Consider the following 14,530-nt stretch of genomic DNA (forward strand, 5'->3'; position numbering starts at 1 on the left):
CCGGCCTAACTGAGCAATCAGGGGAGAAGGGTTTTAGTCAGGGAGGTGACCAAGAACCCGATGGTCCCTCTGACAGAACTCCAGAGTTCCACTGTGGAGATGGGAGAACCTTCCGGAAGGACAACCATCTCTGCAGCACTCCACCAATCACGCCTTTATGGTAGAGTGGCCAGATCCTCTGTTGAAGGCACATGACAGTTCGCTTGGAGCACCTAAAGAACTCTCAGACCATGAGAAAGAAGATTCTCTGGTCTGATGAAACCAAGATTGAACTCTTTGGCCTGAATACCAAGCTTCACATCTGGATGAAACCTGGCACCATCCCTACGGTAAAGCATGGTGGTGGCAGCATCATTCTGTGGGGATGTTTTTGAGCGGCAAGGACTGGGAGATTAGTCAGGATCGAGGGAAAGGTAAATGGAGCAAAGTACATAGAGATCCCAAATGAAAACCTGCTCCAGAGCGCTCAGGACCTCAGACTGTGGCGAAGGTTCACCTTCCAACAGGACAACGATCCTAAGCGCACAGCCAAGACAATGCAGGAGCGGTGTCATCAAGGCAAAGGGTGGCTACTTTGAGGAATCTCAAATATGAAATAAATGTTGATTTGTTTAACACTTTTTTGGTTACTACATGATTCCATATGTGTTATTTCATCGTTTTGATGTCTTCACTATTATTCTACAATGTAGTAAAAATAAAGAAAAACCTTTGAATGAGTTGGTGTGTCCAAAATTTTGACTGCTACCTCCCTGGTCTTTGGTTGACTCTGTGTTTGAAATTCACTGCTCGACTGAAGGACCTTACAATTATCTGTGTGGGGTACAGAGATGAGGTAGTCATTAAAACATCATGTTAAACACTGCACACAGAGTGAGTCCATGCAACTTATTACGGTATGTGATTTGTTAAGGAAATGTATTTATGCTTGCAATAGCAAAGGGGTTGAATACTTATTGACTTATTGACATTTCAGCATTTCATGTTTAATTAATTTGTTACAAATTATTTTCTTCGAAAATCCTCAGCCCACTTTGTCATTATGGGGTGTTGTGTGTTTGTAGTCCAGTGACACAAAATTTCTATTTACTCCATTTTAAATTGTAACAACAGAATGTGGGAAAAGTCAAGGGGTGTGAATACTTTCTGAAGCACGGTATATATTTATTTATATTTGGGATTTTGACATTACTTTTATGATATGTCTTAATTTTTTTTTTTTTTTAACTTTTGCATTATGTGTGATTTATTGTATTGCTAGATATTGCTGCACTGTTGGAGCTAGAAACATAAGTGTTTCACTGCACCTGCTATAACATCTGCATAACAGTGTAAGCAACCAATAAACTTTGATTTGTTTTGGGCCACCACGAGCCGCCAGAACAGCTTCAATTCACCTTGGTGTAGATTCTACAAGTGTCTGGAACTCTATTGGAGGGATGCAACACCATTCTTCCACGAGAAATGCTCGTCTCATGGTAACCAAAATAATGTGCAACTGGGCATTTTTATACATGTTAATTGTTTAACTCAGGAAGAACCACACTACTTTATCCCTCATTTACTCAAGTGTTTCCTTTATTTTGTAATGATAATTTAATTGACACGGAAATGAACCACACTAACAATCTATGTAGACTTGTTCAGACTATTCTGACCCCTTTTCACCCAGGTTGATCAAGGTCAAATGTGGAGTAGCACAGTTAACCAGAACACGAGCTAGAGCAAATCATCACTGGTCTCTGCCACTGAGGTCTCTGAGTCAGGGGCTTGTAGACTGTGCATTGTGTGTCAGTAGGTGCAGAGACCACTGATTCTGTAACAGCATTTAGCCATCTATACATCTGGTTGCGTGTGTGTGTTCCTGCTTGTGTGTGTGTGTATGCACTGTGTGGGTAAAACAACGATGCCTCGGAAGGTCTTAACCCCAGTCTGTTAACCCAGCAGATCTCAGCTCAGCTGGCCATTAAGATATCTGAGCTTCAATTGTGTAACGATTTCTCCTCCGCAAATTGAGCAAATTCGTCCTGTAGAAATGTGATTAGCTGACTGCAGCAAAGCTGGGCCCAGGCCAGGCTGTGAGCTCACTCACCCTCAGTTAGCTTAGCACAATGGTGCAGTGAGAGGCTAATCAACCAGCAGAGAGACCAACCTCTGTTCCTCCCCAAAAACAGATCAGGCAATGGGAAATACCCTCCAAATCCCAGCTTTCCCACAACTTAAAACACATAGACAGAGTCCGAGAAATATACAGAGAGGGGAAAACGATAAGCAAAAGAAAGGTCTGTGTTCTGGAGAAAACTGCTCATTCATCTGATAAGGCCGACGCCCACACGGATGAATGATGAATGGCCTGAGACATGAATCTCACTGCGGTTCATATTTTCATGTCTGAATTATATTATTATGGGGGTTAAATGGATCAACAGATTACCAGTGATATATGTTGTTAATGTTTGCTTCCTGTCAGTTTTTCCTACCAAATCAAGTCACATAAACGTTTGATCCCTTTCTTGTTTTTTATGACATCCATCCACACTCTCTAAAATGTAATATTTGAATTAGTTTTCATAAAAGGGTAGACATGCTGAGTTCCTCATGCCTAATGATATATGCTTTTCCAATAATATATTTTACTGATATGTACTTTTCACATTTTTACCTAATAATATATTCAGTGCTGCCTTAGAATGGATCAGGGGAGAACGACTGCGCCCTCTCATTGAAGCCACAAAGGTCAAGGCCGACTGTGGTACTGCAATCTTAATTAAAACATAAATAAATACATTTGAAAACAATCATGGAACCAATAATTGCTTCCATTACACCAGTCGGGCCTTCAATTTGATGTTCTCAGATGGGGCAGCACTGAGCTAGTCTGCAACGTCCCTTCCTGGATTAGCTCAATCTGGCCATGATATGTCCACATAAATATCCCACACAAGATGCTATCTTAGCCGACTTCCTTGGCTTCAAATGTGTATCGAGTCTTTACATAAGAATGAATGGTGTCACATGAACGATATGTGCTGTTTTATGCTGTGGTTGAATAACTTTTCTAACAAGAAAGACAATACTGGTTAAATGTATCTGATACCATTTTCTGGTGGTTGGGGGGGAAAGAATTTCACAAAGCAGTTGGTTCACCGTCCGTACATCTGTATAATGGATGGACCTGCATTGTTTGTAAGATAACGTTCAATGACATCTCCATAAATATATATATTTACTTCGAGGCTACAAACAAAGCTGAAACATCCTCGCAGAAGGCTCCCATTTCAACACAGCTTTTTAATGAGTCTGAGCAGCAGACCTCTGATTTCCATCCTCTTGTGCTTCCTTTGCTGTCAGACCCAGATAACAAACTGGAGCGATCAGTCACCAACTAAATGGACTTCTCTCCTTTTGTGACACCAGAACAGCAAGAGTAGCGGTGACCGCTGCACGGCCCCTACTAGAGATAGACAAGCTATCTAAGTGTCATCTTTAACGATCTTCCCTCTTATTTCCTCTCTCTCTCATTTCCTCTTCTCTAGAATCTCCAAAAACATCCCCACCACCAAAGACGTGGAGCCCCTGTTGGAGATCGATGGGGACATCCGCAGCTTCGAGGTGTTCCTGTCCTCGCGGACACCCGTTCTCACGGCACGCGACGTGGAGATGTTCCTTCCCTGCACCGTCAACCTGGACCCCAAACTCCGCGAGATCATTGCAGGTCCTTATATTTACACACAAGTACCACTTTTCACTATTACACTCAGTTAATTCAAAGACCTATAGGCCCTTATTCATAAAACATATCAGAGTAGCAGTGCTGACCCAGGATCAGGCCCCTCCTGTCCATGTAATCTTATTCATTATGATCTAAAAGGGAAAACTGATCCAATGTCACCACTCCTACTGTGAGACTGTTTTTGGATACATGCCATTACCCAAAATGAATGTGTGTTCTGTCATGATATTCAATCTATCAATCATTCAATCAAATGATTTGTCACGTGCAGAATACATCTGGTGTAGACTTTACTGTGAAATGCTTGTTTATGAGCCCTTCGCAATGATGCAGACTTTAAAAATGGAATTGTAACACGAGGAATTAAATAAAATACACAAGAATGGAGCTATATACAGGTATTACCAGTACCAGATCAATGTGGATCTATATCCAGGTATTACCAGTACCAGATCAATGTGGCGCTATATACAGGTATTAACAATACCAGATCAATATGGCTCTATATACAGGTATTACCAGTACCAGATCAATGTGGATCTATATATAGGTATTACCAGTACCAGATCAATGTGGAGCTATATACAGGTATTACCAGTACCAGATCAATATGGCGCTATATACAGGTATTACCAGTACCAGATCAATGTGGATCTATATCCAGGTATTACCAGTGCCAGATCAATGTGGAGCTATATACAGGTATTACCAGTACCAGATCAATGTGGAGCTATATACAGGTATTACCAGTACCAGATCAATGTGGATCTATATCCAGGTATTCCCAGTACCAGATCAATGTGGAGCTATAAACAGCTATTACCAGTGCCAGATCAATGTGGAGCTATATACAGGTATTACCAGTACCATATCAATGTGGAGCTATATACAGGTATTAACAGTACCAGATCAATGTGGAGCTATATACAGGTATTACCAGTACCAGATCAATGTGGAGCTATATACAGGTATTACCAGTACCAGATCAATGTGGAGCTACAGTGCCTTGCGAAAGTATTCGGCCCCCTTGAACTTTGCGACCTTTTGCCACATTTCAGGCTTCAAACATAAAGATATAAAACTGTATTTTTTTGTGAAGAATCAACAGCAAGTTGGACACAATCATGAAGTGGAACGACATTTATTGGATATTTCAAACTTTTTTAACAAATCAAAAACTGAAAAATTGGGCGTGCAAAATTATTCAGCCCCTTTACTTTCAGTGCAGCAAACTCTCTCCAGAAGTTCAGTGAGGATCTCTGAATGATCCAATGTTGACCTAAATGACTAATGATGATAAATACAATCTACCTGTGTGTAATCAAGTCTCCGTATAAATGCACCTGCACTGTGATAGTCTCAGAGGTCCGTTAAAAGCGCAGAGAGCATCATGAAGAACAAGGAACACACCAGGCAGGTCCGAGATACTGTTGTGAAGAAGTTTAAAGCCGGATTTGGATACAAAAAGATTTCCCAAGCTTTAAACATCCCAATGAGCCCTGTGCAAGCAATAATATTGAAATGGAAGAAGTATCAGACCACTGCAAATCTACCAATACCTGGCCGTCCCTCTAAACTTTCAGCTCATACAAGGAGAAGACTGATCAGAGATGCAGCCAAGAGGCCCATGATCACTCTGGATGAACTGCAGAGATCTACAGCTGAGGTGGGAGACTCTGTCCATAGGATAACAATCAGTCGTATATTGTACAAATCTGGCCTTTATGGAAGAGTGGCAAGAAGAAAGCCATTTCTTAAAGATATCCATAAAAAGTGTTGTTTAAAGTTTGCCACAAGCCACCTGGGAGACACACCAAACATGTGGAAGAAGGTGCTCTGGTCAGATGAAACCAAAATTGAACTTTTTGGCAACAATGCAAAACGTTATGTTTGGCGTAAAAGCAACACAGCTCATCACCCTGAACACACTATCCCCACTGTCAAACATGGTGGTGGCAGCATCATGGTTTGGGCCTGCTTTTCTTCAGCAGGGACAGGGAAGATGGTTCAAATTGATGGGAAGATGGATGGAGCCAAATACAGGACCATTCTGGAAGAAAACCTGATGGAGTCTGCAAAAGACCTGAGACTGGGACGGAGATTTGTCTTGATCCAAAACATAAAGCAAAATCTACAATGGAATGGTTCAAAAATAAACATATCCAGGTGTTAGAATGGCCAAGTCAAAGTCCAGACCTGTATCCAATCGAGAATCTGTGGAAAGAACTGAAAACTGCTGTTCACAAATGCTCTCCATCCAACCTCACTGAGCTCGAGCTGTTTTGCAAGGAGGAATGGGGAAAAAATTCAGTCTCTCGATGTGCAAAACTGATAGAGACATACCCCAAGCGACTTACAGCTGTAATCGCAGCAAAAGGTGGCGCTACAAAGTATTAACTTAAGGGGGCTGAATAATTTTGCACGCCCAATTTTTCAGTTTTTGATTTGTTAAAAAAGTTTGAAATATCCAATAAATGTCGTTCCGCTTCATGATTGTGTCCCACTTGTTGTTGATTCTTCACAAAAAAATACAGTTTTATATCTTTGTTTGAAGCCTGAAATGTGGCAAAAGGTCGCAAAGTTCAAGGGGGCCGAATACTTTCGCAAGGCACTGTATATACAGGTATTAACAGTACCAGATCAATGTGGAGCTCTATACAGGTATTACCAGTACCAGATCAATGTGGAGCTATATACAGGGAGTACCAGTACCAGATCAATGTGCAGAAATACAGCACAAGGTATTTAAGGTAGATATGTACATGAAGGCAGGGTAAAGTGACTACGCATCAGGACAGATAAAAATAAGAGTCAAATAAAGTAAAGAGTAGCAGCATCAAATTGTATGTAAAGGTGTGTGTATATAGTCTAGTGAGTGTGTGTGTATAGTCTAGTGTGTGTGTGTATATGGTGTGTGTGTATAGTCTAGTGAGTGTGTATATGGTGTGTGTATATATAGTCTAGTGAGTGTGTATATGGTGTGTGTATATAGTCTAGTGAGTGTGTATATATAGTCTAGTGAGTGTGTATATGGTGTGTGTGTATATCGTCTAGTGAGTGTGTATATGGTGTGTGTATATAGTCTAGTGAGTGTGTATATGGTGTGTGTATATAGTCTAGTGAGTGTGTATATGGTGTGTGTGTATATATAGTCTAGTGAGTGTGTATATGGTGTGTGTATATATAGTCTAGTGAGTGTGTATTTAGTGCGTATATATAGTCTAGTGAGTGTGTGTATATAGTCTAGTGTGTGTGTAGATGGTGTTTGTATATAGTCTAGTGAGTGTGTATATGTAGTCTAGTGAGTGTGTATATATAGTCTTGTGAGTGTATATGGTGTCTATATATAGTCTTGTGAGTGTAGATGGTGTGTAATATAGTCTAGTGAGTGTGTAGATGGTGTGTATATATAGTCTAGTGAGTGTGTAGATGGTGTGTAATATAGTCTAGTGAGTGTGTAGATGGTGTGTATATATAGTCTAGTGAGTGTGTGTATATGGTGTGTATATATAGTCTAGTGAGTGTGTAGATGGTGTGTATATATAGTCTAGTGAGTGTGTAGATGGTGTGTATATATAGTCTAGTGAGTGTGTAGATGGTGTGTATATATAGTCTAGTGAGTGTGTAGATGGTGTGTATATATAGTCTAGTGAGTGTGTATATGGTGTGTGTGTATATAGTCTAGTGAGTGTGTAGATGGTGTGTATATATAGTCTAGTGAGTGTGTAGATGGTGTGTATATATAGTCTAGTGAGTGTGTAGATGGTGGGTGTGTATATAGTCTAGTGAGTGTGTAGATGGTGTGTATATATAGTCTAGTGAGTGTGTAGATGGTGTGTATATATAGTCTAGTGAGTGTGTAGATGGTGGGTGTGTATATAGTCTAGTGAGTGTGTAGATGGTGTGTATATATAGTCTAGTGAGTGTGTAGATGGTGTGTATATATAGTCTAGTGAGTGTGTAGATGGTGTGTATATATAGTCTAGTGAGTGTGTATATGGTGTGTGTGTATATAGTCTAGTGAGTGTGTAGATGGTGTGTATATATAGTCTAGTGAGTGTGTAGATGGTGTGTATATATAGTCTAGTGAGTGTGTAGATGGTGTGTATATATAGTCTAGTGAGTGTGTAGATGGTGTGTATATATAGTCTAGTGAGTGTGTAGATGGTGTGTATATATAGTCTAGTGAGTGTGTATATGGTGTGTGTGTATATAGTCTAGTGAGTGTGTAGATGGTGTGTATATATAGTCTAGTGAGTGTGTAGATGGTGTGTATATATAGTCTAGTGAGTGTGTATATGGTGTGTATATATAGTCTAGTGAGTGTGTAGATGGTGTGTATATATAGTCTAGTGAGTGTGTAGATGGTGTATATATAGTCTTGTGAGTGTATATGGTGTGTATATATAGTCTAGTGAGTGTGTGTATATGGTGTGTATATATAGTCTAGTGAGTGTGTAGATGGTGTGTATATATAGTCTAGTGAGTGTGTAGATGGTGTGTATATATAGTCTAGTGAGTGTGTAGATGGTGTGTATATATAGTCTAGTGAGTGTGTAGATGGTGTGTATATAGTCTAGTGAGTGTGTAGATGGTGTGTATATATAGTCTAGTGAGTGTGTAGATGGTGTGTATATATAGTCTTGTGAGTGTATATGGTGTGTATATATAGTCTAGTGAGTGTGTGTATATGGTGTGTATATATAGTCTAGTGAGTGTGTAGATGGTGTGTATATATAGTCTAGTGAGTGTGTAGATGGTGTGTATATATAGTCTAGTGAGTGTGTAGATGGTGTGTATATATAGTCTTGTGAGTGTATATGGTGTGTATATATAGTCTAGTGAGTGTGTAGATGGTGTGTATATATAGTCTTGTGAGTGTATATGGTGTGTATATATAGTCTAGTGAGTGTGTGTATATGGTGTGTATATATAGTCTAGTGAGTGTGTGTATATGGTGTGTATATATAGTCTAGTGAGTGTGTAGATGGTGTGTATATATAGTCTAGTGAGTGTGTAGATGGTGTGTATATATAGTCTAGTGAGTGTGTAGATGGTGTGTATATATAGTCTAGTGAGTGTGTAGATGGTGTGTATATATAGTCTAGTGAGTGTGTAGATGGTGTGTATATATAGTCTAGTGAGTGTGTAGATGGTGTGTATATATAGTCTAGTGAGTGTGTGTATATGGTGTGTATATATAGTCTAGTGAGTGTGTATATGGTGTGTATATATAGTCTAGTGAGTGTGTATATGGTGTGTGTATATAGTCTAGTGAGTGTGTAGATGGTGTGTGTATATAGTCTAGTGAGTGTGTAGATGGTGTGTATATATAGTCTAGTGAGTGTGTAGATGGTGTGTATATTTTATTTTATTTTTTCCTTTTGTAATGAGATTCGTCTTCCTCTGACGAGGAGTATGAAGGATCGGACCAATATGCAGCGTGGTACGTGTCCATGTTGATATTTACTAACACTGAACACAAAGAACAAAATAACAAGGAGAACGAATGAAAACTAAACAGTTCTGTCTGGTGAAGACACAGACTGAAAACAATCACCCACAACTAAAATGGGGAAAACGGGCTACCTAAGTATGATTCTCAATCAGAGACAACGAACGACACATGCCTCTGATTGAGAACCATACCAGGCCAAACACCTAAATACTACATAGAAAAAAGAACATAGACTACCCACCCCAACTCACGCCCTGACCAAACTAACACAAAGACATAATAAAGGAACTAAGGTCAGAACGTGACACCTTTATTTAACCAGGTAGGCTAGTTGAGAACAAGTTCTCATTTGCAACTGCGACCTGGCCAAGATAAAGCATAGCAATTTGACACATACAACACCACAGAGTTACACATGGAATAAACAAAACATACAGTCAATAATACAGTAGAACAAAAGAAAACAAGATGTCTATGTACAGTGAGTGCAAATGAGGTAAGATAAGGGAGTTAAGGCAACAAATAGGCCATGGTGGCGAAGTAATTACAATATAACAATTAAACACTGGAATGGTAGATATGCAGAAGATGAATGTGCAAGTAGAGATACTGGGGTGCAATGAGCAAGATAAATGAATAAATACTGTATGGGGATGAGGTAGGTAGATAGATGGGCTGTTTACAGATGGGCTGAGATTTTTGCAGTTCGTTCCAGGCATTGACAGCAGAGAACTGGAAGGAAAGACGACCAAAGGAGGTGTTGGCTTTGGGGGTGACCAGTAAGATATACCTGCTTGAGCGCGTGCTACGAGTGGGTGCTGCTATGGTGACCAGTGAGCTGAGATAAGGCGGGGCTTTACCTAGCAGAGACTTGTAGATAACCTGTAGCCAGTGGGTTTGGCGACGAGTATGAAGCGAGGGCCAACCAACGAGAGCGTACAGGTCGCAATGATGGTAGTGTATGGGGCTTTGGTGACAAGACGGATAGACTGCATCCAGTTTGTTGAGTAGAGTGTTGGAGGCTATTTTATAGATGACATCACCGAAGTCGAGGATCGGTAGGATGGTCAGTTTTACGAGGGTATGTTTGGCAGCATGAGTGAAGGATGCTTTGTTGCAATATAGGAAGCCAATTCTAGATGTAATTTTGGATTGGAGATGCTTAATGTGAGTCTGGAAGGAGAGTTTACAGTCTAACCAGACACCTAGGTATTTGTAGTTGTCCACGTATTCTAAGTCAGAACCGTCCAGAATAGTGATGCTGGACGGGCGAGCAGGTGCGGGCAGGGATCGGTTGAATAGCATGCATTTAGTTTTCCCTGCGTTTGAGAGCAGTTGGAGGCCACAGAAGGAGAGTTGTATGGCATTGAAGCTCGTCTGGAGGTTAGTTAACACAGTGTCCAAAGAGGGGCCAGAAGTATACAGAATGGTGTCGTCTGCGTAGAGGTGTACCAGAGAATCACCAGCAGCAAGAGCAACATCATTGATGTATACAGAGAAGAGAGTCAGCCCGAGGATTGAACCCTGTGGCACCCCCATAGATGCTACCAGAGGTCCGGACAACAGGCCCTCCGATTTGACACACTGAACTCTATCAGAGAAGTAGTTGGTTAACCAGGCGAGGCAATCATTTGAAAAACCAAGGCTGTCGAGTCTGCCAATAAGAATGTGGTGATTGACAGAGTCGAAAGCCTTGGCCAGGTCGATGAATATGGCTGCACAGTAATGTCTCTTATCGATGGCGGTTATGATGTCGTTTACGACCTTGAGCGTAGCTGAGGTGCACCCATGACCAGCTCTGAAACCAGATTGCATAGTGGAGAAGGTGCGGTGGGATTCGAAATGGTCGGTAATCTGTTTGTTAACTTGGCTTTCAAAGACCTTAGAAAGACAGGGTAGGATAGATATAGATCTGTAGCAGTTTGGGCAGTTTAGTCTTGTGAGTGTGTATATGGTGTGTGTATATAGTCTAGTGAGTGTGTATATGGTGTGTGTATATAGTCTAGTGAGTGTGTATATGGTGTGTTTATATAGTCTAGTGAGTGTGTGTGTGTATATATATATATATATATATATATATATATATATATATATATATATATATATATATATATATATATAGTCTAGTGAGTGTGTATATGGTGTGTATATAGTCTAGTGATTGTGTATATATATATATATATATATATATATATATATATATATATATATATATATATATATATATGTGTGTGTGTGTATATATATGTGTGTGTGTGTATATGTGTGTATATATATATGTAAATATATGTATGTGTATATATATATGTATATATATATATATGTGTATATGTATATATATATGTATATGTATATATATATATGTGTATATATATATATGTATATGTATGTGTATATATATATATATATATATATATATATATATATATATATATATATATATATATATATATATATATATATATATGTATATATATATATATATATATATATATGTATGTATATATATATATATATATATATGTATATATATATATATATATATGTATATATATAGTATAGTGAGTGTGTAGATGGTGTGTATATATATATATATATATATATATATGTATAGTGAGTGTGTAGATGGTGTGTGTATATAGTCTAGTGAGTGTGTATATGGTGTGTATATAGTCTAGTGAGTGTGTATATGGTGTGTATATAGTCTAGTGAGTGTGTACAGTGGGGCAAAAAAAGTATTTAGTCAGCCGCCAATTGTGCAAGGTATCCCAATTAAAAATATGAGAGAGGCCTGTAATGTTCATCATAGGTACACTTCAACTATGACAGGCAAAATGAGAAAAAAAAATCCAGAAAATCACATTGTAGGATTTTTAATGAATTAATTTGCAAATTATGGTGGAAAATAAGTATATGGTCACCTACAAACAAGCAAGATTTCTGGCTCTCACAGACCTGTAACTTCTTCTTTAAGAGGCTTCTCTGTCCTCCACTCGTTACCTGTATTAATGGCACCTGTTTGAACTTGTTATCAGTATAAAAGACACCTGTCCACAACCTCAAACAGTCACACTCCAAACTCCACTATGGCCAAGACCAAAGAGCTGTCAAAGGACACCAGAAACAAAATTGTAGACCTGCACCAGGCTGGGAAGACTGAATCTGCAATAGGTAAGCAGCTTGGTTTGAAGAAATCAACTGTGGGAGCAATTATTAGGAAATGGAAGACATACAAGACCACTGATAATCTCCCTCGATCTGGGGCTCCATGCAAGATCTCACCCCGTGGGGTCAAAATGATCACAAGAACGGTGAGCAAAAATCCCAGAACCACACGGGGGGACCTAGTGAATGACCTGCAGAGAGCTGGGACCAAAGTAACAAAGCCTACCATCAGTAACACACTACGCCGCCAGGGACTGAAATCCTGCAGTGCCAGACGTGTCCCCCTGCTTAAGCCAGTACATGTCCAGGCCCGTCTGAAGTTTGCTAGAGTTGACCAGTGAGTTGGCTACAATTGGTGGCTGACTAAATACTTTTTTGCCCCACTGTAGATATGCCGAGTGGACAACCTTGTTTTACTTCTCTTGACATTCTAGTTGTACTTTATCAAAAGCCTTTTCAAAGTCAGCAATGAATGCCAGGCCTGGTTTTCCAGATTTTTCATAGTGTTCTATTGTTTCCAGTACTTGTCTTATTTTATCTCCAATGTATCATCCATGTAAAAAAAAAACTGTGATTAGGATGAATAATATCCGAATTCCCTTTGGACATGGTGAAGTTATTAATTACACTTTGGATGGATGGTGTGTCAATACAGCCAGTCACTACAATGATATAGGCATCCTTCTTAACTCAGTTGCCGGAGGGGAAGGAAACCACTCAGGGATTTCACCATGAGGCCAAAGGTGACTTTAAAACAGTTACAGGGTTTAACCTGTTATGGCTGCATCCCTTTGTTCTCAATTTCCGCCTGAAGACATACCCTAATCTAACTGCCTGTAGCTCAGCCCCAGAGGCAAGGATATGCATATTCTTGGTATCATTTGAATGGAAACATTCTGAAGTTTGTGGAAATGTTAATTGAATGTAGGAGAATATAACACAGTAGATCTGGTGGAAGAAAAGAGAAAGAAAGAGCATACGTTTTCTGTTTTTTATTGTTGTAGTATCGTCTTTCACATATACTAGAATAGTCACACAGTCAGATAGGATGGAGATAATTTTGATGGATAACACAAGAGGGCAACTGTAGGTGTGCAAAGTTTCAGACTGATAACTTCAGGAATGAGTGAGCTACATGACATTTAGCATGAAGTCACCCAGGTGTCCCACACAAGTTGCCCAAATGTACCCAAGTGGCCGAATTGGTGAAATGACCTATAACTATATACAACAGTGCAAATAACTATATACAACATATAAAAAAGCAATTCTAACACACACACACAAAAAAAATGTTTTTAACAAATATTAGAAAATACATATTTAAAAAAAAAAAAAAAAAACAGTACACCTTTTGGAAGTCCTCGACACAATATTTTGCTGCCTTTGCCATGTCCCATAGCAGTCTCTTTCTGATGTAAAGCAGAGGCAAACTGAACAAGTGGTGCAGTTCATGCGACACAGAACACAACGACGCCTCCATGCTGTGCCCTTTTGGCCCTGAGGCACAGTCATGCCTGCAGTAATGAACTGTGGCATATGAACACCACTGGGGGCAGAGGTAGAGCGGGCAGCTTGGCACCGGGGGCTCCCAGTCGAAGTCGCTATCACTGTGAAATATATATATATTTTTAATTGTATTGTATGAGCCTTTTATCATCACATAAAATAAACAGATATGTATTGTATAGAGCAGAGGGAACAGTCGCTAAGGTGAAGTGCTGTTCCATTCAACTCCGGCCATTGTTGTGGGCCTGCCCTCCCCTGAACAGCACCCAATGGCTATTTCATATGGAAATGAAGAAATTATATATAAACACACACACCCAAACAAACCAACACACACACACAAACAAACCACACATTTCATTGCAAATTTAAAAACATTTTTTTATATATATATTTATATTTCATAAAACGGCATTAGCACTTACCCGTCCAGAAGTATGTCCTGTCCTTGCAGAAACAGCTCCTCAGTTCTTGTTTGAATCATAACACTCAAAGATTCCTCAAACAAAAAATCTCTCACTTTCACTTTTTCATTTTCACTTTAGACTTTGACTTTGCTTTTCCTGATTTATTCGCCATGATGTCTTCAATGAAATCGTTAAAAATACAACTTTCCGAAATACAGCTGCGCGTAACAAGCCTCACAGCAACTCCTCTGATCGTCA

General features: G+C 39.4%; 1 protein-coding gene across 14 annotated transcripts in view; it reads left to right on the forward strand.

Moving 5' to 3' along the window:
• The window catches only part of LOC110498117 (kinase D-interacting substrate of 220 kDa B), a 96,459-nt gene that overhangs the window by 62,230 nt on the left and 19,699 nt on the right, over nucleotides 1–14,530 (forward strand). For all 14 annotated transcript variants that reach the window (XM_036955083.2, XM_036955089.2, XM_036955091.2 and 11 more), the window contains one exon: nucleotides 3,537–3,715. In XM_036955083.2, the coding sequence (XP_036810978.2) occupies nucleotides 3,537–3,715 (179 nt within the window). The remainder of the gene's footprint in view (nucleotides 1–3,536; nucleotides 3,716–14,530) is intronic.

Source organism: Oncorhynchus mykiss, chromosome 19 (assembly GCF_057628025.1).
Source record: "Oncorhynchus mykiss isolate SJ-2025 chromosome 19, ASM5762802v1, whole genome shotgun sequence".
NCBI lineage: Eukaryota > Metazoa > Chordata > Actinopteri > Salmoniformes > Salmonidae > Oncorhynchus > Oncorhynchus mykiss.